Raw genomic sequence first — 27,452 nt, forward strand, 5'->3', positions numbered from 1 at the left:
GAAATTAAGGCCCTATTTCAATACTGAAATTTTCTCCTTTTTAAAAAATAAAAATTAAAACCATCAGCAGTCTGGTCTGCTGTACCATTATTTCTGAGAAACCAAACTTTTTTTCCCCTCACAGTATACAAACAATGTATTCTTCTTTGGAAAATTTTGACGGATCTAAAGGGGTTTTTTTTAATTTTCTAGAAGTACTTATTCTCAGAAAGAGGAATGCGTGCTGAATCCCTACCATGTCTTCTTTTATTTTATTTTTAAACTAATAGCTGGTCCACCCATTCTGTTGTTAATGTGGTTTAAAAAGAAGTCTTTGTGACCACACACACATTGAGTTTGAATGCTACTCAAATCTGTGGAAATTCAAATAGTCTGCTTACCACTATTATTAAAGCCTTCTTTCAGTATTTTTAAAATATTCTCAAATTATATAATTTCCTTCTAGAAGAAGTGAGAGATATTGAGTTATAAAGAAGATGTGTATGTTGATACGTCATGATATAGAGCTATATTATATACACTTCCACTATGTTTTTTGAGGTAGAGTGCAGAATGGCATGAATACATAGAATGCAAGACAGAAAATCAGATTTTCAGTGACTTCCAAGGGCATGAAGCTCAGAAATACTGACAAATAATAGTAAAATGGAGAGTTCAGTAGTAGGATGTTTAAGTATGTTTGGGGTCAGTGCTTAGAAAAATTGTCTATGTTTCTCTACAGAAAATCAAAAGGTAAGTGAATAAAAGTTATTCTCACTTTAAAAGTTTCAATATACCTGCCTAGGGCCCTAATCTTGCAAAATCACACTGATAAAAAAATCATGTTAGATCTCAAATTAGTTTGTTGTGAAAGTTGCTTAAAAAATAGTATTGCTCACATTACGTCCTGGGTTCTATTTGTAGTAAATGCGTTCCTAACACTTAGGTGGATTTAAAAACATTTCTGAGGATGATGTCAATGCTGCACTCTGCTCTTCCTGGTCAATTCTCTCATCTGTCAGACCAGTCCCTCAGGTCACTGAGATGTATAGAATTTATCTTTTCCCACCATGGGGTTGAATATATGTCTAAGCTTTTCCCATCTAGATAAGAGATAAAAGGATCAACCAAGGAAGATTATGGGATTCAGAACTTGAAAAAAAAAAAATTGAAACACTTTCAAAGTTATTTCCAGTAAAACTGAGGTCTTGCCTGTTTCTCCACTGAACCACAATGGTGTGGGGGAAGTTTCCACTTCCACTTTCCACCATTCCACTTTACAAAAACACTTTGGCTGTATTTCACAAAGTTAATGCCAGAGTGCTTGCTGGTGTTCATAAAGTAGCAAGCCAACAATGCCCTCATTCTATAATGCTCTAATAATCATCCTACTGTAATTCCAGAGGTTAAGAGATATTTTTTTCAAGACATGATAAATTATATGAAAAGAATTATCAGATTACTTGAAAGCTTTAGAAATCACATGTTTAAGTCCTAATGTTTAATCTGAACCTTTCAACTATTTAGCCACTTACACACATGTATGTTAATATATTATTCAATTTGTTTGACTAAATTGAACAGCGTTTATTTCTAAAGCAGAATCAAATTCAATACCAGGTTGAAAAAACATATCCAGAATAGGAATCAGCACATCAATGGAATTAAAAATATCTCATGAAAAATGAGGCTTTTGCAGCCTGTGGCCAGAAAATACTTTAAAGGCAGCAGAATATTCCTAACTTCCAAAATCGGTTTTACAGATTTGGCTTTAATAATCAATTTGTTATTTTCATGTGTGATTTCTAGTGGCAAATCTCTAAAACTTTGTTCAGTATCTCTGGCAGTGTTTTGTATGAAATGCTAGGAGTGTTACTCTCAAAAATATGTTAGGGTTGGAGATGTTGTGGCAAGTGAGACTATGATGAAGTTTATCTTTCATAAATAATATAGAGATCTAAGTCTACTAAAACTGTATTAATAGTGGTTTCTTGAAAATTCAGCTGATTCACTCATATTTCCTTCTAGTAGTCCTTGGATTTAAATAGATATGAATCTTTGGACTAATATTTCTAGTAATCACATTTTGAGTAATCACAAGAACATCACATGCTAGTTGAAAAATCATTGGCTTATTATAGAATTTACAGCACACCAAATTGTTTCTAGTTTTCATTCCACCTACAGAAAATGAAGTAATTCAGAATATTGAACTTATTAAAGGGAGTTCATTTACTTTCTAACCCAGACTGTTAACCTGAGTTCATTATTTTAATGCTAGGATCAGTATTTTCTTGTTTCATTTCCCTGTATTCAGGAAGGTATTGCATCAGAATGCCTTCACATCCTTGAAAAATTATTTGTGATATGCTACTCACCAGCCCTACAACGTAACTCATGATAACAGGAATTTTACAAAACTGTTTTTCTGCTTTTATCCATTACTGCTCTTTATTTTAGGTTATTGTATTATTACAATTCTGAGAATGGCTGAGGTTGAATTATTGATTGATAATGTGAATTTCCATTAAATGCTAAAAATAGTGTTTAGTCTAAAGTTGTTCTGGAAACTACTTCTAAAGTGCATTTATTATTCATTGACAATAAATACTTGCACTTCATGTGTGAGTTTAGATAAATATTTCTTACAAACTCTGTTGTTTGCTTTTCTATTTACACAGTATGATGGCCTATCTCAGTTACTTTGTGCTACTTTTGTTTTCTGCTAGGCTATTTGAAGTGTTTCATAGAGCACAATTCTAAAGAATACATTATTTTGTCAGTACACAAATCCCCCTATTTGTGTATCAAGTATGGCATTTATATAGAGCCCAGCCATTCTTCTCAAATTTGTGCAAGAAGAAAATCCATGTACTTGAAAATTTTGAAATGAGTAGCAAGAAATGTGGCTAAACAGCTCTAAACCAGAATGTGAGGCTACATGTAGGTGTTGGGTTTGCTTATTAAACCACCTCCAGTTTTGGTACACTTTGTAGTATAGGAAATAATCATTAACCTGCAATAATCTTTATAAAATATTGGTGGAACTAGTCTGATCAGTGCATTTTCAGCTAATCTGTACCTGCAGGACCACTTGAGCTCAAGTTGAGATCCTTTAGCCTTGACAAATGAACTAGGTAAGGAATCATTCCTGGAATGCATTTTGTGAAACTTGTCTGAAGAGTTGCATCTGTATCATTCCAATTTCTAAAACAAAAAGCCGTGCAGGACTAAGTACAATTCCATTAGAGGTATTTGCAGTGTTGTAAACGTCAGCACAGATCCTTGCAACAAGACCCCAGGCTCCAGAGCTGGGAGAGTGAGAATAGAGCCGTTGGCATGAGGGAGCTCACAGACAGGATGAACTGGGTTTATATAAGCTCATCCATATGCAAACAGTCCAGTGAGTTGCCAGAGCTGTGCCAGCATGCCACCCACTCAAGTAACGTCTTTATTATTCATTGAAAGATGCTGCAGTTTTCTTGTGGAGCTGCAGAGCCTGTGTTAGCAGGAGATAAATATTACAGAAGGTGGTTATAGAGTTTGTGTGTAATAAGGCAAGTTCCTGTGGAGAACCTGACTTTTTGTCAGGAAGAGAGGTGGATAGTTATTCCCTAAAAAGCAAGGAGATGTCTGCCCCTGCTGGGCAGAGCCAGGCGCTGGTGGCACACTCCACTGACCACTGAAGTTAAGTTAGTATTACCTGAAATACCAAATACAACCTACTCTTAACTTGAAAGAAATCTTGAGGTAGTTTAACCTCAGATATGCTATTTCATTTTTAAATTAATTCTTTTTCTTAACCTGTTTTAAAAGATTTGAAAGGGGAAGTGGGAGAAAAATATTAGAAAATGAAAAAAAACTGATGTGAAACAAAACAATAAATTGTAGTAGCTGGAGGTGAAGGATGACGAAAGAGCAAATGACCATAATTTACAAGAACAAGAAGTGAGCTAACCAGGGAGCATAGAAAATTAATTATAAAATGAAGTTAGAAAGAATAGAAAGGAGAGAAGGGAATTTACCTGATCAGCTGTTCAAAGGAGAAGTTCACTCTGAAATCTGGTGCACTGGGGGCAAGGAAGCCTCTGAACCCAGCTAGGCAAAAGAAAAAAAAGTGCCACACTGTCTCAGGTTGAATCTGATTTATAAAATAACCTCAGGAGAAATCTTTAATCTTCCATCATGTATAATTTCACTCTTCAGAATTTCAAAAATATGTGTCAGTAAATGCTTCTCATTTCCACAGCTCTTCACAGGACCTTGCAGCACTTACCAAATCTATGAAATCAAGGCTATAGATTATTCAACAGCTGTATATAACTTCTTGAGATATCTCTGTGCAGATATCTATTTTTGAGCACTTTCTTCAAATAGTTCTCTGTTACCCAGTTCTGTGTTACCTAGTTCTGCTTGTTTGCTAGTCCAGTGTTGCTTAGCACAGAGCTGTAAAAAGACTTGCTCAAATTTGAAATTACATAAATTTGGGTTTATGGTGCCAGGAATTATAGGATAAAGGGTTGAGCTTCCTTAGTATTTTTAGCAAAACTATGTAGTATACATTTTATATATACATGCACTCAGTGTACTATCTTTTAACAGTAGTCTAAAATTTTTACTGAATTAAGTAAAATATTTTGATTGGTCATGGTGTCATGTAAATTTTCAAGGGGATTTTTTTTTTCCTTACTAGACGAAAGCAGTGAAAATGATTACTCATAGGTGGTGAGTGTAGTGTTACTATTATCCCATAAAACTTCCCAAGAAAAGGACAGAAATTGCTCTGAGACAATAACTCCTTTTTTCAGAAAATATTATTAACTTCCATTGAAGTCAGAATAAGGATGACTCTTTCTTAGACCATATTTCAACCACCAAACTGCCAGAAAAATACATAAAGGACAATTAAGCATAAGGACACTTTCTCTTTCAGAAAGACATTTAGCTGCAAATTGCTGGAAACTAGGAAAATGCTAGGAAAGGATTGCTGAATGTCCATCTTATTCTTATGCTCTTCTGCAGGCATCTAATAGTAGCCACTGTGATTGAAGCTGGTGAATGATGAAGCTAGATGAGCTAGATGAAGCTGTGCTCTGATCCAATGCAGTTGATCCTGTGGTCTTGCAGTAAAACATCCATCTGATCTTAACTTGTGATTCAGTAGCAGCATCTTGTATTGTAAGCCAAGGATATACATCTGACTGAAGTCGTACATGTTACAATGCTATATAATGTGTATATATATATATATATATATATTTGATTATCCCAATGTCTTTAGAAAAAGAAATCCCCAAAATCTATTAATTTAAAATAGAAAATCAAAATCTGGAAAGACTAACTGTATCTCAAGCAGTCTTGATGCATGGTAATATATGTTACCAAATACGATAGATAGATAGATAGATAGATAGATAGATAGATAGATAGATAGATAGATATAGATATTTTTCTGCATTATGATAATAACATTCTTGAATAGAAATGAGTCCTAGTCCAGTGGCTGTGCTCTAGAAAACAGGTATTTTAGTTTTCCAATAAAATCTGCTCCTCATTGACTGAACAGCATGCATTCTGAGGGAGGCTAAATTAAAGTTGTCAAAGCAATCAACTGAACATGAAAAATATTCTAACTTTGAAGTGTCTGTGATAAATGTATGTTTCATGATACAGTGGAGTACTTTGAGCTGTTCCTGGGTAAATAATACATCAACAGTCAGAAATGCAAACATGTAGAAGGGCCAGTGTGTTTCACAAAGTACAGGTCACCGCTGACAAATCATCTGTCAACTAAAATGAATTTTCCTTGTTGACTTTGTGGTTATAGTTATTAAAGATACAGCACTTACACAGTGGTAATGTAGAGTTATAATCAATATTGGTATAAAAATCAGAAAAGAGCTGTGAGGATGATTTTTCCTAGTCACTGAGGGTTTTTCCATTAGCTTGATTAACTGTGATCTGAGAGCTATTTTTGTGAGTTCTGAGCCACACATAAGCAATGGAATGTAACCTTTAGATCATAGATACTAGATAGTGTTACTTAAATTCAAGCTGTCCCTGTTGATTTTGTTTTGTTTCTGTATATGCCATGAAAAATGTCTCTAAAAGCACTTTCAGAGAAATATTCAGCATCACCAAATATTATTATCCACAGTGCCATCATCATCCAAAGAGCCAGGCTGCTGAGAGAAGTTATATATTTTATGCAAGGCATCCATTTTTTTCAGAGTTTCATGAAAAAGATAATTTAAAATCTCTAAACTTTTGGGGCTGCCTTATAGTATAACTGAAATGCATGAGATAAACCAGAATCCTTCATACCTTTCTTGGAACCTAGGATGCTTCTCCCATAATAAACTTTATTTGTAGTAATCTGCTGGATGTTTGGTGTAGTTTTTCTCATACACTGTCCTGTTCCTAGCTATCCTTATGTCCTCTCAGGGATACATGCATTAGGTTAGTTTATTCACTAGAACACCCTGCCATGCTAACTGCTGTCACAATGTAGACAGGTAACCTTTGTATCTGCCTGAAGTCATAAATACAGAAATTATATTCTATTTAGCTTTATACGAAGCTGAAACTTTAATTAAAAAAAAAAAAAGTTTTCAGTGCTTATTGTAGCATCAATTTCTTTTCCAGCTTTGCTAAACTTACCTGCCAGCTTACTTAAATGATTCATTTTTTCATATTCTCTGCTCAAGAATTTTTTGGTCACTACTAGTCACCACTAAAATACTCCACTTTTTGTTTCCTTAGCACCAGAAGGGTTTAAGTTTAGCGATGTTTAACAGTTATTCACATATCAAAAATGAATTGTTTAAAATATTCTGTTCATAATGATTCTCCTCAGTCAAAAAACAAAAAACAGTCAAGAAAAATTCATATTGCTAACAGTAGAAAAAATAAAATTGAGAGGCCCTTAAATTACGTAGCATTTAGAGCAGATCTGCCCTACAACAGGTTTGAAATCATGTGCCCTCTGATATTACAGATTCAATCCATTCCAAACCCCTCAATAAACATATTCTGAATCCCATTGGGAACAAGATGTCTTGTAGAAATTATCGTATAGCATACCAGATGGCATCTTTCTTGCAGACATCACTTCAGTGTGCTTCTTCTGTTGCCTTGGAGAAGAAAGAGCCAAGTACTGCTATCTCTGTAAGAGACTTAAGTGTCAGTTCTCCCATGTAGGAATGGATGCATCTTTTTTGATTGTGGTATCACAGAAGGATTATCATGGAATTTTTGTCATTTGAAATTGCAGGAAAGCACGGTAGTGTGTAAGTGTGTCGAGGTGAGACCATCTCATATAGCCTGCAGGGTGTTTTCAATGTCAGCACCAGCTTTAGGCATAGGCAAAGTGTAGGCACTGCCTGCAGCAGCACACTGGTGGGGCTGGCACTGAGTCACAGACTTAAAAAAAATCAGGAGACAGCCTTTTAGTCTCAAAGCAGGAGCATCTGCTCCAGGTTCCCATTGCACTGGCAAGGAAAAACTGCCCAAGCAGCCCCCCTGAGGTAAAACACCTGAAGTGGCTAAAGATCTGAGGATCTTAAAGGGCTGCAAGTTCCCTAATCCAAACAGTCCTGGCTCTGTGCCTGCCTTTGCCTTGCTATAACCTTTGGTGGAAGCAGGAGGGAAGAAAAGCCTTGTAGATAACAGGATACTTTAGCAATGAAACAATAGTCAGGGGTGAGGACTAGGCAGCAAGCTGACTGTTTCTCCTGGCTTTCTTTCCCCTTGCTGAGCAACCTTATGTTGTGTTGATGGGTTCAGCCTCGTGGTTATACTGGCAAAGGACAGAGTTGGAGAGAGTGCACAGTGGGACCAGCAGTGCTATAATCATCCAGGGCTGGAGCCATGGAGACAGTTAGACACAGTACCAACAGCTACATGAGGAAATGTGTCTGGGGAGCCACTCAGCAACTGAATTTTGCCTACACTGTTGCTAGGCATTGAGCCAAGCACTCATCACTGGCAGCATAGCTTCCATGCTGTTTATAGTAAGGTAAGGAAGAAGCAGTTCGACCATGAAACTAGTATATTGATTATTGTGTGCCTTTTTGTGGGCAGCAGATTTTTGGTGTTGGGGAACACAATGCAGAGACATTTGTGTCTCTGCATTTATAGGAAATACAAGAGCCAGTCATGCATAATCTGTTCAAAGGGATTATGCTTTACAAGATCTCTGATATCAATTTTTCTGCTTACAGAGGAAAGGGAAAGACAGAATCAGAAATCCTTTTGAAAGAAGTTTATTAATTCTCAGTCAACTAAGAAAAAATCAGAAAGGATAGAATTCTCATCTTATTTAAGATACCTTTGTTCTCAGTTTTCACTCTGAAGATCTTGCCCAGCCTTTTGAATTTGTCTACTTGGGCGATGTCCCCTATAAACTTACGATTTTGTTCTTTTATCTCAGCTCAGCATAGCCTACCCTTCTTCATGCCTGGGCACTATCCTGAAGGGATTGTGATCTGTCTATATACAAAAACATTCATTCATGGTAGAGAAAACTTTTCAAAAATAGGAATGATTCGCAGACCTGTGTGAACAAATGCATTTCTATCTCCATCAGACCTAGATTTCCTATCAGTTTGGTGTACCTGCTTTCTCTGAGAAAAAATTAATCCTCCATTAATTTATTTGACATACATTTAGCAATAAGAAAACTACTAAAAGTTTCTTTGGCTACTGCAGGTTTACCAGTGCCTGGTGAGTGTTCAGTATTCTTTTCAAAGACATAATGAACCTTTCACACTTTGCTCAACTAAAATTATTCTACAAAATTATTATGGACTTCAATTTGCATGAGATGTTTCAAAAATCCAGGCAGCAATATCAAAGTGAAAGGCCATCCAAGTTTTAGTCCAAGGACTAGTCAGATTAGAGTTGAAACTGTTAAAATATTGTTAATTCTATATATTTAGAATCTGTTCTGTGAATGCTCAGGGACCTTCTGTGTACCACTGGAAGAAACATTGTATTATAATGTGTTGGTCAGACTGCAGGTTTGGTTTTCTATGGAACAATTATCTGCCATAGTACTATCAGTTCCATATTATCCCCTTGACAAACATCTATAATTTCCTCACGCCTGGAATTACATTCCTCCTTTGAGATGGTCATTGCTCGAGATGCGCAATGGATAAGAAAACAAAAAAGTAATTAATTTGCTCAATAAATGAAGCAGCACTGACAGGATTGCTTCTGGAATTGTACCCTGAATTTACCGACTTCCTGCCTTTTCTAAGTCCTTTCATATGAAAGGACTTTGTTATGAAAAACAAAAGTTTAGTAAACATTCCTTTCAGAACAAAGGAATAAAATATTTCCATCTCAAGAGAAACTGTCTGAAAGATGAAATGTAGATATGAAATACTTCATGAGATATTTGGTTTCTTATGCAGAAAATGAATTTTCCGCTCATTTAAAATTCATAATCTTTTTTTTTCCAGTTATAGTTGATAAAATTTAAATCCTCTCTAGAAATCATACAAATCTTATGTCTACTTGCTATCATTCACATTTTTGTAAGAAAGGATATAAACCTACAATTTTATTCTTTTAATTATTCATTTGAAATGGTGACCTTTTCAATTTGAATTATTATATGTCGGCATGAAAGTTTTCTTGTGCCTTAAATTTTACAGTTGAAGAAATCATGCAGATAATCTAATTACTTTGACTAAAATTGTTGTGCCTTTTATGTCTTTTGCTGTACTACACGAGAGAGAAGCTGTGAAACATATTCATTATTGATTCATTAAAGGGTTTTGCTATTATATAAGCAGAGATGCAGACCCCTACCTATTTTACATTAAAAGGGGAAAGGGGAAGGCATAGTAAACCATGCCATGGGCTATGCTTTAAGTACTGTTTCTTAATGTCTTGTGAAATGTAAAAATCTACAACAAATAGATATGTAAAGCATAGCTGGTATGAAGATTCTATTCAGATTTAAGTGCTCTAGGTTGCTTTTGAATCTTGCTATTTTCTGCATTTGTTTTGACTGCTCTCATCATTCAAGATTGACGCTTGGATGGGTGTGTAGGAGGAAGCAGCAGCAGCAGGCTTACAGCTTGCAGACAAAAAAAAAATCTGCCTTATCTGATGGCTATTATTGAAAATGCGAGGTGTAGCCTAGGCTGGGTAATGAAGGGGAGCGAGCGAGGGGGAGCAAGAAGCATGGAGCTGCATACTGATGAGTGTAGGAGTACTTGATAAAAAGAATTCTTGCTGCTGGCAGTGCATTGCTCATTGTGGAGTATTCCAACAATCACATATAACGGAGAGCAGCTTAGCTGACAGCTTGATATGCCTTTTTTTTTTTTTCCTCTACTGTATGACGTACTGGTCTGTAGTAAAGATTAATAACCAAGAAATGTAGAGCTGCGATCAGACCTTACGTTATATACTGCCCTGAAAACTATGTTTTACTTCTGACTTTTCTGTTTGCTGAAAACATTAATCTGTCAAGCTGGCGGGCTCGTTTGATACCAACTTTTCCAGGAACACGATGTGGCAATGCCACCTCTCAGCCCAGGACTACCGCTATTATCCAGTGGATGGTTATTCGTTGCTTAAACGCCTCCCTCTTCACCCTCCTACAGGACCCCGATGCCCTGTCCAGACAGTGGGACAATGGTTGGAAAATATTGGGCTACCTCAGTATGAAAACCACTTGCTGGCTAATGGATTTGACAATGTGCAATTCATGGTAAGAAATCTTCCGTGCCTGGCTGTGTATATACACTGTAGCTGCCTTTTTTGTCTGTCTCGTATGTGCTCGTAAAACCTTAGAGCTATTCTGCATTGCACTAAGATCTCTCTAGTGTTTCACTCTCCTATCTGTAGCTGAATTAATATATAAACTGCCTTTTTATAACCTTCCAGACTGTACACATTACAAAAGAGTCTAGCCTGAAATTTGGTAAAATAAAAACTGAGTATTAATGTTCTTTCTCTCCCTCCTCAATCCTCCGATTAAAGAAGAAAAAGGCACAGTTCTTTTAATCCATTGCAGAATTTTCATAGTATGAAAAAGCTGCAAACACCTCTTTCTGCAGTGCATCACATTGTTACTTTTATTTCATCATTAACTTGTAATGATAGTTAAAGAACATGCAATGCCATTCTTGCCTTGAGAGGTATTTTCATAACAGAAAATTGTTTAATGAAATGCACTCTCTCTGCAAAGAAATTCTGGATGTCTTGGTTAAATATTTTTGCATCTTAGATAATCAGGCTGTGGGATTCACTTGTTAAAACTTATGCCCTGAGAGAAAAAGTAATGCATTCCTATTATTTGTTCCATTTTAATGTTTTAACTCTAGGCATTTATCAGGAATGTTTGAAAGAAATGAAATTTTAGTTAGGTCAGGATTTACCATATCACCATGTGGTGTAAAGTAACAGACCTGTCATGCACAAACTTTCCATTGAAATGAATATTGACAGTAAAGAGAGAAGCTTACTTGTAAAGCTGTTATGTAATCACTTCTCTACCTGCTTCAGTATTCCTCCTACTTGAGCCTCTTCTAAAAATCCCAACTACATTTCTTAAAAAGTATCAAGTCTTTAAAAATATTTTAAAATGCCTTTAAAATATATTTTAAGTATCCATGTATATCTTGGAACAATTCTAACTTTTCATAACTTCTATCTGCCATATAAGAAACAGAAGTGAAAGGGCATGAATATTATATCTGTAAAATCATCACATGAGTTGTGTCCCTCCTCTTTACATTATTTTGCTAACATTATTATATGCCTTTGGACTACTGATCAAAAAATTAGGAGACATATCTCTGCCATTTCCACATAATAATAGGGTAGACATTTCTTCCTGTTTTTTATGGCTACCATGTGATCATTTGCTTAGATCAGTAAAAATCATTGTCACCTGCACCTTTAAATATTCTTTAAAACAAAGCTATGCTGTCTGCCCAGCAATATAGGGAAGAAAAAAAAAAGTGTATCATGCTGCAGTTTCCCAAAATGTAACTACATATTCTTATATATGTTGTAGCATTAGTTACATAAGTAGGTGATCATTTAGTCTTAAAGAAGCTACAAAAGGAAGTTGTTCACACGAGGCTGTAGGTGACATAACAAATGCAGAGGGGTGCACCTACCACAGGTAAATTATGAGCACCAGAGAAGTCAAATAACTGCCCTGGAGGGCTTTTCAGTCGTATCCCAGCTCTGGAGGGGCCTCAACCATGGTCTCAGGGAATTTATGTGACTTTCCTGCATCTCTTATTACTCTACTTATATAAGCATACAAATTACATAGAAGATTTTGTTATGCAATGTGCAAGTCAAACTTCTAACGTATCAGGCAGATTAAGTTTTGCTTGCATACTTCTCTGTTAGCCGGTGTTTTCTGGTAATTTTAAGCCTTTTCTGATATATTACAGATGAAATACATAATTACTCTTAATATTAGCTAAGGTAGCATGCCTTGAATGGAAGATTAGACTCATAAATCCAATTACAATAAAAGAGCTGTGAAATTGTGTTGTAATTAAAAAATGTATAATTGCAGTAATTTTATAATTTCCAATTTATTGACTTCACCATTCATCATGCTTTTGCATATTTCAGTTTTTGTCTGTGCCAGAAATCGAATATTTTCTATACTTTATTGGAAAAAAAACACTGATTTCTTTTTATATCACTCCTTTAAATACATCAGCATTATGTAAGAAAAGCCTCTCTTGAAAAATTTAAACGAGTGTTTTAAAAGCTCTTTTTCATCCCAGCAAAAATATTAAAGGGAAAATGAAATGTAGAAATTATATAGGGATGAGAGAAGAAACACTTACTATGCTAAGAGAAAAATTCAGATTATTCCAAACTTAGTAAATTGTGTTCTTCCTTAATATGACAGAACAGCTTTACATTTTTTACAGCGGTTTGCATATTAAACTAGAGTTCAAAATCTTATTAACTTAAATGTTTCAGATAGATTAGCTGCTTTACATTGAAGAAGTCTAATAGTTCAATGCAGTAAAAATCAGTTAAGACATATTTCTTATTCATTCTGTACTATATTTCTGCTTTTGTTTTTTCTGGAAGCACAGTCTGACCTGCATTTATTCATTCTGTTGCCTAAGCAACAACCATCACACTCCTATTAAGTATGATTTAGTAGTACAGGTTTTACTAGCTGTTCAGAATAGAAAAGGGAATATCACAATGTTATAATTAATGTCCATGGAATAACGTACATCTGAGAACAAATATATCCCATATATACTCTTCTCAACAGCAAAATTCTATTAATTAAATTAGCATTTTAATAAAAAGGTGATTTTCTGATAAAAAGATTTCATGGTTAATAATTCATTAGATCATGGAAATTAACTCCTTGTGTTTAGACTCCCTTGGGCATTAGGAAAGTTACTCACTAGACTGTGGTTAGAATTACGAAGATTTGTTTATCTTACCTGAAGTATGTGAACTTCATATGAAGAAACAGCTGGATTCCTATTAACTTTACAGTAAAATATTTTTCAGTACTTTATCAATATATATTTTAAAAATGCATAGAAACATAGTATTTAGAAAATTAGTGTTTTTTCGTTAAATACTTTAATTCTACTTACAGCATCTTTGCGCACATAGCAAGTGCAGCTCCTACCCACTGTTAGGGTCGTGCAGGAATGACACTTTCATAATTTTTAGTAGGCCCCAGGCAGATTCAGTCCCGAGTCTTGGTTCACATGTGCTTGAATATGCGTATGGATATGAAATCATCATTAACTTCAATAATTTGTTGTGTAATAGGCTGCAGTGTCCTTCAGATGTAGAAATTTGTAGTGACTTTGTGCAGATACTCTGTATTTGAAGATGCAGATGATACTGCAATTTCTTAATGTGAAGGCCACTTCACAAGTAAACCAATTCCAAAGTGAAGAAAACAATTAAATCAGTCATAAAACAGAGTATGAGTTAGATGTAAACAATAACAAAACTTATGCATCTTTTCAATGGATAGGTGCAATGGATATCCCTGGGACAACTATAATTTTATGCAGACTTGCAGGCCTACATCGCTTAGTATGCTGAGAAAAAAAAAAGTTGACTTTCAGAGAAACAGATGTAAATATATAAGTGTGCGAGGTCACTAAAAGCTCTCATGCAGTTTTCTACAACTGTGAAACTTCATCAAACACTCCATTCTGCATTCAGAGATAAAAGCAGTTCAATCAAATCATTGCCCAGTGGGGACTAGTTCTGATTAAGGGCTGTATATAAGAACTATCTATTTGTAGGTTGTCCTAATAATTTAAACTATTCTGAAGTTTTATCGCTTATTATTGCAGTTTGATGAAAAAAAGTCTCTTTAAAATAATGATAAAACACACTATGACAGGAACAGGGACCAGCATTCAAAGTGAGTTAACAGAAAAATATGGAGCATTTTATTATATCTTTGGCATTCTAAAATATTTTTCACTATCAACAGTTAATATTTGCATTACACTCTAGGCTTTCATAGCTGCTTTTAAAAGACATGCGTCTCTACTGCTCCGAGTACTTATGTGGCTTGCATTGCCTGATGGTCTAAGTATTGCATAAATGGTTTGGGTTTTTTTTTAAATTCTCTCTTTTCCGCTGTTGGGAAACTGAGACACAGAGTCACTGCAGGGTGGGATTTAAAACTCTTATGCATTTGATACAAAAGGCACTAATTCTCAAAATGCCTGCTGACATAATGTTTAACAGATCAAGTCAGTTGCTTAAATGTGGGTGTCTAGTACCATTGAAATACCATAGGGAGCCCAGGAGATCTAGGCAAGGTTGACAGATATTGCTGAGGACCAGGGACAACCAGGCCCTTCATGATTGTCAAGTTCAGGTGGGATATCACCAAACCCCTCAGACAACTGTAGAATCCTGATGCTTTGACAGCTGAAATGAATCTTAAATTACACAGAGTTTGTGACATGTCTAGAAACTGAACATAGATGTCTTGAGTTTTCACTTATTTGCATATGCATTTCTTTACCTTCTAATTATTTTCTGTATTTGTATTCATCCTATGAACTTATCTGCAAAAGTATTTACCAGGTTTCTCACTGCTAGACCTGGTCTACCTTCTCAATTCCCCTTAGCTGAGTGCTTTGTATGTAGTTTTGAGTTAAATTTTGGCTTTTCTTTCTCCTTTCCTCTCTGTCGCTTTCTTTCTTTCTTTCTTTCTTTCTTGCTTTTTCTTTCTCTTTCTTTCTTTCTTTCTTTCTTTCTTTCTTTCTTTCTTTCTTTCTTTCTTTCTTTCTTTCTTTCTTTCTTTCTTTCTTTCTTTCTTTCTTTCTTTCTTTCTTTCTTTCTTCTTTCTTTCTTTTCTTTTCTTTTCTTTTCTTTTCTTTTCTTTTCTTTTCTTTTCTTTTCTTTTCTTTTCTTTTCTTTTCTTTTCTTTTCTTTTCTTTTCTTTTCTTTTCTTTTCTTTTCTTTTCTTTTCTTTCAGTTTTTCACTAGTTCTGGAGATTGATTAGCTGAAATTTATCTGAAGATTCTCTTCTCTCAGGTGTCATTCCTGGGAGTTGCTCTTCTGGAATACACAGTAGTTCTTCTTGCCTTTAATCTCTTTTGAGGATCTTAAACTCTGTATCAAGTACAGAGGACAGAAGCAATTTTATTTCTTTAGAGTGAGATGCACCTAAAAGAAAATCTCTATGTACATTAGCTCCAAGTCCTGTATTTGTGGAGATCACTAGATCTTTTCACCAAAAATATCTAGGACAGAGCTTGATTATTTAGGCATTAGATGAAAGCTAAAAAAGAGTCTGTCAGTCGGCCAACACCTTTCTTAAATTGACCATAGTGATGAAAAAGAGGCAAATTTTAGACAAGGGTTCTAGTCTGCAGTGACCTTGGTGACTTGCAGAAGCCAACTCCTAAAAAGCAAGTCAACCCCTGCAGCAGCCAGGCTGTCAGCTCTCCAGGCCTGTAATGGCTACTGCTGGGACTCATTGGGATACTTGTGCATCATCTGGACCCTAAGAAGATTTAGAGGACATTGTCTGTGTGTATTTTACCCAGAAATTAAGAACTGTTTAAGGCAACCTTAAAACAGGCTGTTGATAAGTTGGTGATATACAGCAAGCCATATTTTTAGCTGTGTACCACTGATGCTGGAATAAACTGTGGTTTACTACACATCTAATAAAATCTTAGATATATTCCTGGAACCACATGTTTTGGTCCCCTTATCAAGGCCTCACTGTCATACTCTGGACTTTTTTTAGTTTCATAGCAGACCTACAGAACTTAACATTAAAAATGTGGAGCTCCTCTCAGTATCAGTGTAGCATTGGTTTTTTTTTTTGGCATGAGTAAAATGACCCTGTCATTCTGATGTCTTCTGAGTCTTCCTCTCCTTCACCCCAGTAACCTTTGAACCTGTAGGTCCTCAAGTAGGCCACCTTTCCCTTTAGCTCAGAGAGAATGAGACAGATATAAAATTCAGATATAGACAATTGCATGTCTACTTACACATCAGTAGATGTTTAGAACTCAGTTCAGTTTCCCTCATATTGAAATTGAGATGTCTGGGACATCTGTGTAGGCTTGGACTTTACTAGCAATACCTGTCTGGAGTTTCAATCAGATTCCAGGCAATGAACATTTGCAGCACCTCAGATGACTCTAAATTCATTTCTGTGGTTGACTAAGTGAAGCACCTAATCAGACATTAAAGCCAATGGAGCACAGAATGCAATTTAGCTGGGTGGCTGAATAACTATTAGGGTAGTTATTTGAGGATAAATTAGAGTCATCTGATCACCTGAACCACTGTCTAAGCTCTATTGATGGTTTTGTACTAGATCTCCTTAAGCTATAATGTAGACACAAAATTTATGATGGTTCAGTTTGGGCTAGAATCCATACAGAGTTCACTGAAAACAAAACACAAATTATTTTTATTAGAGCTTTTTCTCCTCCCTCAGAACATGTAGCCTCGAGGCTTCAAGATCTTTTTCATCCTAGTAGGAATTCTTACTATAGAAACTGCAAATTATAGCTCAGGTGGGTGCCAGAGTTGAAGATTGTGCCTGTCATCCTGCAACAGCAGTAAGTCTAACAAATAATCCCATTCCACATGCTCCTGTTAATGCTTCTGTCATGGTATTCCTCAAGCTAGTCAAGAGACAGAAGGGCTTATTAATGTACTACCCAGTATTGCATGTGTAAATAATAGCCTGCACTGTCATTCTCTCTTGAGGTCTCTGGCAAGTTGGCATCATCCTGTGTGAGTGCATGCAGCTATGGAGGAGAGGTAGTGCTCATTCCCCAGTGGGAAGGGAGTTTAGAGGAATCTGCTTCATGTTTTTGTATCTATATATGTAATGTGTGTGTGCAAAAAACACAGCACTGCTAGCTGGAAACTGATCCTGCACTAGATAAAGGACTTTATGAAAGTTTTAGCAATAACGATTGCTCAACAGGGAGACAAAGTTTTTGTGTATTTCACTTGAATGGTTGATTCATAAGAAACACACCTCCAAACAGACTGTTGGCTTCATTAAGACATCCTAGGTATGGTGGATCCCTTGAGAGTCAGAGGGAGTATGTTTCATCTAAACCTGTCTAAGCAATTGTATCTTGAAGGTATAATCAGGGATGAGCCCATCTGCCTGTATGCTACATTGTGCTAAGTCAACCTTTAGATGAGGGTTTCACTGGTTGCTTTGGAATATTTGACCATCTTCAATTAAATGTTGTTCCACACAAGGCTGTACATACCCGGCAGAGAGACAGGACTTTGGGCTGCACTCCTGGTACACAATCCAGGTGCCAGTATCTTGAGTGGAATGCCTTTGCACTCAACCTCTGCCATTCAAGTTAGTGACACTTGGTGTGTATTTGCTATTTTGCTAAGCTCAGTCTTAGAAGAAAGAGCTTGTCCAAGGTACACAGCAGTGTATTGGGCTCAGTCATACCCTCCCTGGGAACAAAGGGCCAAATCCAGATGTTGAAAGCCATCACATGTACAGTCACCATTACCAGTTACACCATTTCAGGGCATATTTCTGTGAATACGACACACGAGGACTGGAATCAGTCCCATCTGTTCTAACAATATGTTAAATGTTAAACAGTGTGTTTAAGCTCAAAGCTCAAAGCTTGCCTAGTGCAGAGGGTGGTCTCATTTTGATGTACAAACACTGATGAGCTGTATTTTGAGACTACATTTGTGAGGAATTGGCTATTGGCCCTAAATGCAATTTTATGATAAACTAGCCACAATTATTTAATCTGAAAGCCTAGTTTGATAAAGTGGATGAAAACTCTAATAACCAGAATGAAGCATGATCTTTTAGTAACTCATAAAATAACAGGTGTAATACTAGTAAAATGTTCTTGCTATGTATTTATGTAAGGCCAAAACCTTCCAGCTGATCATGTTGACCAAAAGGGACATTGGTAAATCTTCAAGAATTAGAAATGTTTGTGTATAGAGTGATGTGTATGATGATGTTATTGATAATCGATGAAAGTTAGGGAAAACTTGACAGGATATAAACATTCTTTAAAGTAACAGAAAATTTAAAGTTTAAGAAGACAAAAAAATCTAAGAGGTTTTATGCTTCAGGGAAGAAGGCTGAAGATTCACAGGACAATCAGTTTTTTGTTCTATTTACAGTTTTAAAACTAATGTCCTGTATGTAATAAGTTACAGCTTATTCGTGGTTATTTCATACGGGAGTACTTTTTAATAAAATTCAAGTTAAAAAAAAACAGAATGAAAGAAATTCTGAAAGCAACATGTTATATGGTTGTGTGTATTACTGGATTAGAACAACACTGTCCAACAAGAAGCAATTAAATGGAATCTGGAACAGTAGATTAATTTCAAACAATGACAGACTTCCCTGAATAAGTTAAAGGACAGAGCAGTACAGAGTGGCTTGATTACAGATAATGGCATGGTGGGACTCTGAAGGAGTTTTCAGAGAAAGATTAATGACTACAAAGAGATAGCTGGAAATAAGCATGGTTCTTGGGCATGTTATCCTTTTTGAAGGAAGAGGATGAGGTGAGAAAAGCTCGGGGAGTTACATGAACAAGTATTAATGCTGATCAAAAAATAGAAACAATATAAGATAAAGAAAGAATGCATTGTGAAAGAGCCGATAAATAATCAAAATACAAAAAGGAAAAAAGAAATAAGAGAGAAAATGCAATGTCACTAACTGTGTGAGTAAAATGCCTTCAGAGAAATTTTTATCAATATGCTAAAACTAAAAGGTCTACTTAAAAATCTACAACCACTGCTGGAATTAGATAAAATTCATTTTAGTTTTGCAATAAGAACAAAATATAATTGATCAAGTACAGTGTTAATGGAAACCACTGAGAAGTTGGAGGAAGAGAAAGAGTGAAACTAATCATATTGCAAACAGACAAAAGAGTACTTGGTTAATTCGAATATCTGAATCACCTAGGTTAGGTGATATTTGATGAAGAGTTCTAAGAAACTGAAGGGAAAATACCCGATCATTTTTGAGAACTTCTGGAGAATGAATAAATTATTAGAGGACAAATAAAATATAGATGTAGTACTAATATGTATGTCAGATTACAGGATTCATCCTCAGAATAGATCTCCAACCTCCTGGGCTGTTTCTCTTCAGCCATTCACCATACAACCTTTGCCTAAATCAAGGGGGAAATGTATGATGGTGTTACTGGCAATAGAAAATTACTGTCATTAGCACTGACTCTGGTGAAGGGAAAATGGGGAAGTATACAGAATGCTGCAATGGGATGTAATGGGAAGAGAATAAAGCTAAATGAAGTAACTCAGCAGTTGGGAGCTGAACTATTTAAAGGAACCAGTAAAGAAACAGATGTACTGTACAACACATTCTGCCCTGCATCATTTTGATGAGAAATTATTTTTTTTGTCAGAAGCCACTAAAATTTCTACAAGGGAGACATCTTTATTTTGCAAGTAAAGCTACAGCTACCTTTTAAAAGCTGTTTTAGAGTGATGTACCAGAATTGCCATGCAAGCAAGCCATTCCTGTTACAGTTTGCCTAACTGCTTCTAAATTTCCTGGATATCTAAATATACTGTCCTTCAGTTTGAAAGTCTTTTGTTTTCCCACATATTGGTGAATGTTTTACCTTGTTTATGGTATCAACACCCCAGCATCTGTTTTAACCTTGGCATGACACCCATGTACCCTTTATCACCATGCTGTCCTTTCTGTCTGTTCACATACACACACACACTCTCATGTTTGTGCATACACATATTACACAAAAAGGTAATTCATTACAATGAAATATTCCACACGCTTAGGAATAAAGAACTGGAGAGTTTCAGTACCTAGGTGACCTCAGTTCACCCCTCCCATTCACAAGCCTTATGACAGAGTCTTCCATCACAGGTTTATTTACTAATTTTTCCCCTCAAAATTCCTTTCTCATTAAGTGTACTGAGATTGAGTATGCACAGGAACATACCTCAAAGAACTATCAGTTAAAATAAAACCTATTGTTATTTTTCTAATACTATGTTGCTTGAATTTTATGACCTTAGCCCAGTAGTCATTTAAAACAACGAGACCCCCTAAACTGCCTTTTTTTGTCATTCAGAAGTGATGTACATTTGCATAGTGTTGTTAATCTGGAAGATTAGAAAAAAATACCTATATATCTGAGCATGCATTTGCATTTTAAAAACTGAGTTATAAAGAGTTAGAAAACAGAAAATTATAGTACTTCAGGTTATAACTTTAGACAATTGAAAATAAGTATATGCAGTTAGAAACACTTTTGTCACAATTTTTTCAGAAGCTGAGAACTGTGCATCAGAAGTCACCTCCAAAACCTTTGCCTGTGCTTCACATGGGTCAAAGCACAAGCTCAGTTATAAAAAAGTTTGATGTTCTTGACTTTACATGAGAGAAAATATAGATTCTTAAATCTGCTGAAAGTAAGGTAAAGGCCCAGTGTAGACAAAGCAAACTGCTGTGTCTAAACTATGATTTTATTCCACATACGCATAATTGGTTGAATTAACTGAAAGCTTTTGTTCATTGTAAGTACAATGAACAAGGTCACACATGAAATTCACACCTGTTCTCTGGTCTTGTTCTTAACCCAATCCAGATTGAAATATATTTTCAGCAAAACAAGAAATACAAATGCTATTTTAATCCCCAAATAATGTACTTCTGTAGTCTTTAAAACTCTGCATTAAACACTTCAAGCATTTTATTCACTATGGAACATGTTCTATTCTGTATCTTTTCCATTAAACCTTGATTATTGTGCGTGTGGGATAAAATCTCCATTCAGCAATACACTGTATTTACTTTGGAGTGGCTAGTACTGATGAAACTGAAGGCACATGCACTTGTTGCAAATGCAACCCTTGACTTAGCTGAAACCTCATATTTCAGATGTTTATTACTCTTATCTTATGCAGTATTTTATTAAATTATTGGAAATTGAATGCTTTAATAATATTATTGATGGGAACATCAATGGGTTAAATTTGCAAAATGTACCATACCTAACCTAGATTTCTGTTGAAAGTCTTTGATTAGATAATAATTATTTGAATATTTTTTGGTCCAAAGTCTATACCCAGATGGAAGTTTTGACATATAAAAGCCAAAGTATTTGTCCAGGTTACAGAATTGGGGGGCTTAGGTTACTGGAAATAGAAGTGAATAAACATTAAAAACTAGAATACCATGAATAAAAATACACTGGATAAATACCTACCAAATGACCCACCCGTATAAATCTGAAATGGTATTTTCTCTGAATGCCTACTTAGCAGCCAAAAATTAGCAAAGAGTGGCCCCTCTGTGCACTATACCCCTTTGCAGTGACAAAGAAAGGGAAAAAACTGTAGTTTATTCACTGGTATCTTACAGCTTACACCAAGAAAAAGTATGTTATTTGTTGCAGCTGGTTACAGCTCTTCAATCTCTGAAATGATTGATAGCTTCTGTTCTTCAGAACTATTCAGAACTATTTCCCATCTTTTTCACTTTTTGAGGTTTGTTCTCTCCAAACAGCTCCCCTTTTAATCACATAGGAACACCACTTTTTGAAGTAAGTTAAGATGGCGTTTAAAAAGAAATGGCAGTTCTTAGCTGCTATGCTGCATTAAAAAGAAATGGCAGTTCTTAGCTGCTATGCTGCATTAGGATAAAAGATTGCACAACGAATATTATAGCCCTGCTAGCTTCTCTGAACTCCCTAGGCATCCCTCTTGTTGCCAGAAAGGAATTACAAATTGACAATGCAAGTTATTTTATTTTGTTTTCCATATCCCTTGGAATTTGGAAGTGTGTCCGTTCTGTCCATGAGCTTTTCATTTCCTGACATTCTGATTTTTAAGTACTTTTTTTTATTGCCTATAGAAATAGTAGATCTTCACTTTCTGCTCAGAAAAATAACTTTATGTAGCAGTGGAGTGGAATATTATACCAAAGAACTAACATACCAACAAATCTATGACTCTCAGTAATACCAAGCTTTTTGTCAGAAAATTCTGCTCTCACTGCTTGTATGGTTGATTTCCCTCTATCTCCTAACTCTACTTCAAATATATGTTTGTTTAAAAAGCATTCTGATTCCCTCGTTCTTCAAAAATAAGAAATGGAGACTCAGGGGAAAAGAGAATAAAGAAAAAACTTGCTAGGACATGCAGAAGCAGCCTGGTCCATGGAGAATCCATAGGACAATATATCTAAGGGTCTTTTCTGAGGTCAGCTTTTGATTTGAATTATGTATTTGGAGAAAATGCCTCTCTATTCCCTTATCTGGTGAAGGGAAATTGCATAACTTTACTGGCCTACATATAGGAAATCAAGAGAGGATCCTGGGATAGAAATATCTATGTATTTTGAGCTGTCTTATGGATAATTATCTGCTGGTGTCTGACTTTTGACATGCAGATTTCTAAGCAGCTTTAGTTGGGAAGAACACTTCCTCAGGAAGGAGTCAGAGGTAGCCAGATTACCTGAAGAATCAAACAAGTATTTAATAGTTAATTTAATATTTTTTTAATTAATCGGGAACATTTTTTTTTTGTATATGAGCTTTCTAAATGTAATTTATCATTACTTTAATCTTTAAGTCATTAATTTTATTCCATAAACCAAACTTCTGTCAGGAACAGTTTCTTAACATTCCTCTTGTCTCCTCTGTAGCTGCTGGCTACCACTCTTCCTTTCTGTTTATTTCTGAGGTTCTCTACATCGGACCCCTTCCCCCAAAATTCTTTTGGTTTCTGAGATCTCTTTCTTCTCACCATTCTTGCATGCTGGACTCTTCTTGTGTAGCCTATGTCCTCCTTTTCTCCATTTCCTCTTTCCTAAGTAGAAATTACCATATTTCTTTTCTTTGGTCTGTAAATCAAAGGACGGAGGGTCTAAGGGAGTAAGAGAAGATGGGAAGAGGAAAAAAGGAGATTAAATAACTGAAAACAAAGATGGGGGACAGAAGATGTCTGCTTCACATCCACGTTCTTTTACTGATCTAAAACATTTTTACTTGATTTGAAAAGCAGTGGGACATTTAACTGGATGGTTTTCACAGTGATGTTCTTGTCACTCGCACCTCAAACCCGACAGAGTTGATGCTGAGTGAAAAATTCCTTGTCTGGGCTTAGGATGAGTTCTTGCAGAAAGTTGGCCATGCTTTCCAGCATGCTTTGTAGTTCCATGTTATTCAGATTTTTCCATTTTCCAGGTATCTCAGGCTTCTTATTTACCTGTACAGCTAGCTACAAACTGTGGCAAACTTGTCTCATAGAACTGTTGCACTCAAAATTCTTTAACGTACATGGCAAAGGAAAGGAGCAGATTTTGATTTGCTGAAGTATGAGTGCTCACAGCTAAAACTGAATATAACTGCAGTTGTCCCTTGAATAAATATGTAGGTAGATACTAAATACTTACTGAAATGGAAGAAAGCAATCTGCATTTATGCATTGAGAATTAATATATTGTATTTTTTTTTTAAATTCTAGCCCTAATTTTTTCTACTTTAATTCTTTATCTGTATAATGGTTATTAAATTGCCACCTTGCTTTGATGGAGTCTTATAAAATATATTAAATCATTGTTTGGAGCTGTCTAATATTAATTCAATGAATGTCTAAAAAAAGTCAGAAGAAAGTGAGTCATTCTTACTGGTGAGGTCTTCAATGGGAAGCTATATATAAGACATGGACCCACACAGAGAATGATAAAGGCTAAAAGAAGAAATATCAGCTGCCTTATTTTCCAAGTACAATCCATCCTCTTGTACTGAATTCTTGGATTATTCAGAAATATAATTATAGTGTGTGTTTGGTGCCATGTGGGATATGTAACCTGGGGCGAAGGGTAGTTAGCCAATGTTGAACAATCTGCAGTCTGGTATTTTGTAGCTTCATGACATTCCTATCATGTATAGTGGGGATTAGTAACTCCTGTTTTGTCTGTTTTATTCATTGAAGTGACTGTTCCTTTTAGGAAGGTGTACTGAAATCTAGAAATTATATCAGGTGAAGTCAGTGTCCCACAATCTTCTCTCACTGGATCAGGAGCACACTGTTGTATTGTGCAATTTGTTGATAGCACTGGTCTGTTTGCACCAAATACCACAAGGTGTGAGAGACACGGGAAACTCACAAGTGTTAGCCAAATTATTAGGAGCAATTTTTTTACTGCAAAGAAAAATTAAATTAGAAAAATCCAGTTCATGGAGCAAAGCGTAAAGTGTCAGTAAACCACTTGTCTTGAGTTAGGAAAGGAGGAGCCCCAAAGAATCCCTAGTTATTTTTCAAATGCGGTATCCTTGTATAGAAAGGGATTGGTGGAAACACTCATCACAACAACATCAGGAAGAGGGGTGCCAGAAAAGGTGGACTCTTGCATGAAGGTTTCCTTGTGATTGAAAGAATGAGGCACTAGAGTTCCAGATTAATGGACTTTGACAGTAGGTATCCCAACACCTTAAAAATCAGTTGTGTAGCAATGTTTCAGAATCCTTCAATAGTGTTTTGCAGCTGAATTAGCCTGTGTACAGTTAACATTATTCTAAGAGTATATCAAACTATCCCCTCATTAATTTTGAACACTTTTATTCAGATTTTTAAGAAAATGCACTATGTTGTGAAAAGTATAATCAGCCCCTTGGTGAAAAAGCAGAAGCAGCTTACCTTTGTAGAAAAGTCTCTTGAAGACAAATACTGTTTGCTAGTCAGGAGAGTTCAGAGGGCTATATCAAGGTGCTAGGACTATGTGTATGAAACCAATATGTGGCTTTAGGTTTCACTGCCAGTACTTGCTTCGGCTGAATGCAAGTTACATAGCTCGTTTCTTTGAACAAACTTCTTTAGGTGGGTGGATTTTTTTTTTCCTTATATTCACTGTTAATAAGAGATTATGTCTGCCATTAGATATGCAACTAATTTATGGGCTGGTGTAAAAATGACATCTTGTGTGAGTATTTGTAGCATCTAACTACTCAGGTATCAGTAGAAAACACAGAACTATTGTAGTCTAATTACTGCTTTTGTGTTGCATCTGAGATAAACAATACAAGAACACTTGCAAAAGGGTGAAAAGGTGTAAATAAAGCAGAGAATGTGTACAGAAAGAAAGGTCACAATATTAGAACTGTTTCTTAAAATATGTGGGCTGGGAATAAGTTGCACAGGAAAAAAGAAGCAGACATGAAGGAAAAAATGGACAGAAAATAGGCAACTTGCTATCTGGCTTACACAACCAGAAATCTGATTTTGCATTTGTTTATTTTTTGGAAGTGCTTGTTTATTTTTAGGTTTTGGAATTATGAATGTTATTGTTCAGTGGCAAGACACTTGAAATTTGTGGGCAAGCTATGTTGAAGCCTGTGGTATTTATTATTTCATATGAGATCCACTCAACAGCTTCAAAGTGGTAGCGACTGTTTTTTTAATAGGTTCTGGGTGACAGTTGCTGCATAAGCCATGATGTAGCTAGACCATGCTACATGACATGATACTGTGTAATATTAGCAATATGTAGTCAGGAATTGAAAAGGAAATACAAAGAAATGTAGTGAATCACTCCAGAGTGCACTTCTTACATATCAGTGGCTACCCAGTTGTTTTCCAAAATGGAACCTTTTCTGTTTAGATAAGATTAGCATACATGGAATGTGTTTCTCTCATTCTTTGGGCTCATTCATCAAGTTGAAAGGCATTTTGAACAACATGAAAATTGTCCTGCCCATGACAGGAACTAGATGAGGTTTGAAGATTCCTTCTGACCCAAACCAATCTGTGATTATGACTCTGTTAGAATCATTTAGTTTGGAAAAAACTCTTAAAATCATCAGGTACAAGCATTACCCCAACACTTCCAAGTCCACTGCTAAATGATGTTCCTAAGTGCCACATCCATGTGTCTTCTAAATACCTCCAGGGATTGTGACTCAGCCACTTCCTTGGCACTCTGCTCTTGACAACCCTTCCAATAAAGGATTTTTTCTTCATATACAATCTAAACCTCCCCTGGTGCAAGCTGAGACCGTTTCCTCTTGTCCCATTGCTTGTAACACAGAAGAGACTGACTCCCACCTGGCTGCAGCCTCCTTTCAGGTGGTTGTAGAGAGCAATAATGTCCCTCTGGAGCAACTTTTTGTCCAGGCTGAACACCCCCAGCTCCCTCAGCTGCTCTTCATCAGACTGGTGCTCCCTTTCCCAGCTCCACTGCCCTTCTCTGGACTGCCTCCAGCACCTCTGTGTCTTTCCCGTAGTGAAGGGCCCAGAACTGGACACAGGATGTGAGGTGAGGCCTCACCAGTGCCAAGTGTGGGGGGTTGATTCTGAAATATCCTTTCTGCCATGATCTCTACAAGTTTGGATCTGCCATCATAACACAGATTGGAAGGGTGAGCTTTTACTTCTATTCTTGTGGAATTTATCTTCCAAAAGTTAATTTGTAAGAAAGAAAGGCCGTGTTTCTGTTATCTCTGCAACACATTAAGAAATAAAGAAAAAAAGCTTTGCAGTGCAGGCATGTTTTGCTGCAGTCTATAAAAGGCATGGCAAATCAGTTTCCTCAAAATGATAAAGAGCTGCTGGATCTCATGTATCCCTTCAAATTTATGGTAGACTTTTATTTAGGAAAATCAGGTCTTCCTTCTGCTGGGTATATATAGATGTATCTATATCACTCAGTCTCTGGTGTAGCTAAATGCCCATGTGCTTAACTTTAAATTAGCCCAAAGATGAGAGTGGAAAAAATATGCATAAGGTAAGGTAAATTATTGATATATTTTCTTTTTCTGGGCAGTTTTGGCCAACAGCAGAAACACTGAACCAATGAGTTAGGGAGACCTTTGATGTCACCTAGTGTGGTCATACTGATGCTTCTGAACTGCAGGACCAATTCAGATTGTCTGCAGTGTTTCTGAGGAGCAGGGTCTGCTTGGTGCTGAACACAGGC

General features: G+C 36.1%; 1 protein-coding gene across 4 annotated transcripts in view; it reads left to right on the plus strand.

Annotated features, from left to right (window-relative positions):
* Positions 1-27,452, plus strand: part of ANKS1B (ankyrin repeat and sterile alpha motif domain containing 1B) — a 412,748-nt gene that overhangs the window by 207,085 nt on the left and 178,211 nt on the right. For 2 of the 4 annotated variants that reach the window (XM_058804621.1, XM_058804622.1), the window contains exon 15: positions 10,602-10,708. In XM_058804621.1, the coding sequence (XP_058660604.1) occupies positions 10,602-10,708 (107 nt within the window). Of the gene's footprint in view, positions 1-10,423; positions 10,709-27,452 lie in introns of those variants that run through there. The other 2 variants (XM_058804623.1, XM_058804625.1) reach the window with 1 other exon arrangement.

Source organism: Ammospiza caudacuta, chromosome 5, assembly GCF_027887145.1.
Source record: "Ammospiza caudacuta isolate bAmmCau1 chromosome 5, bAmmCau1.pri, whole genome shotgun sequence".
NCBI classification, from domain to species: domain Eukaryota; kingdom Metazoa; phylum Chordata; class Aves; order Passeriformes; family Passerellidae; genus Ammospiza; species Ammospiza caudacuta.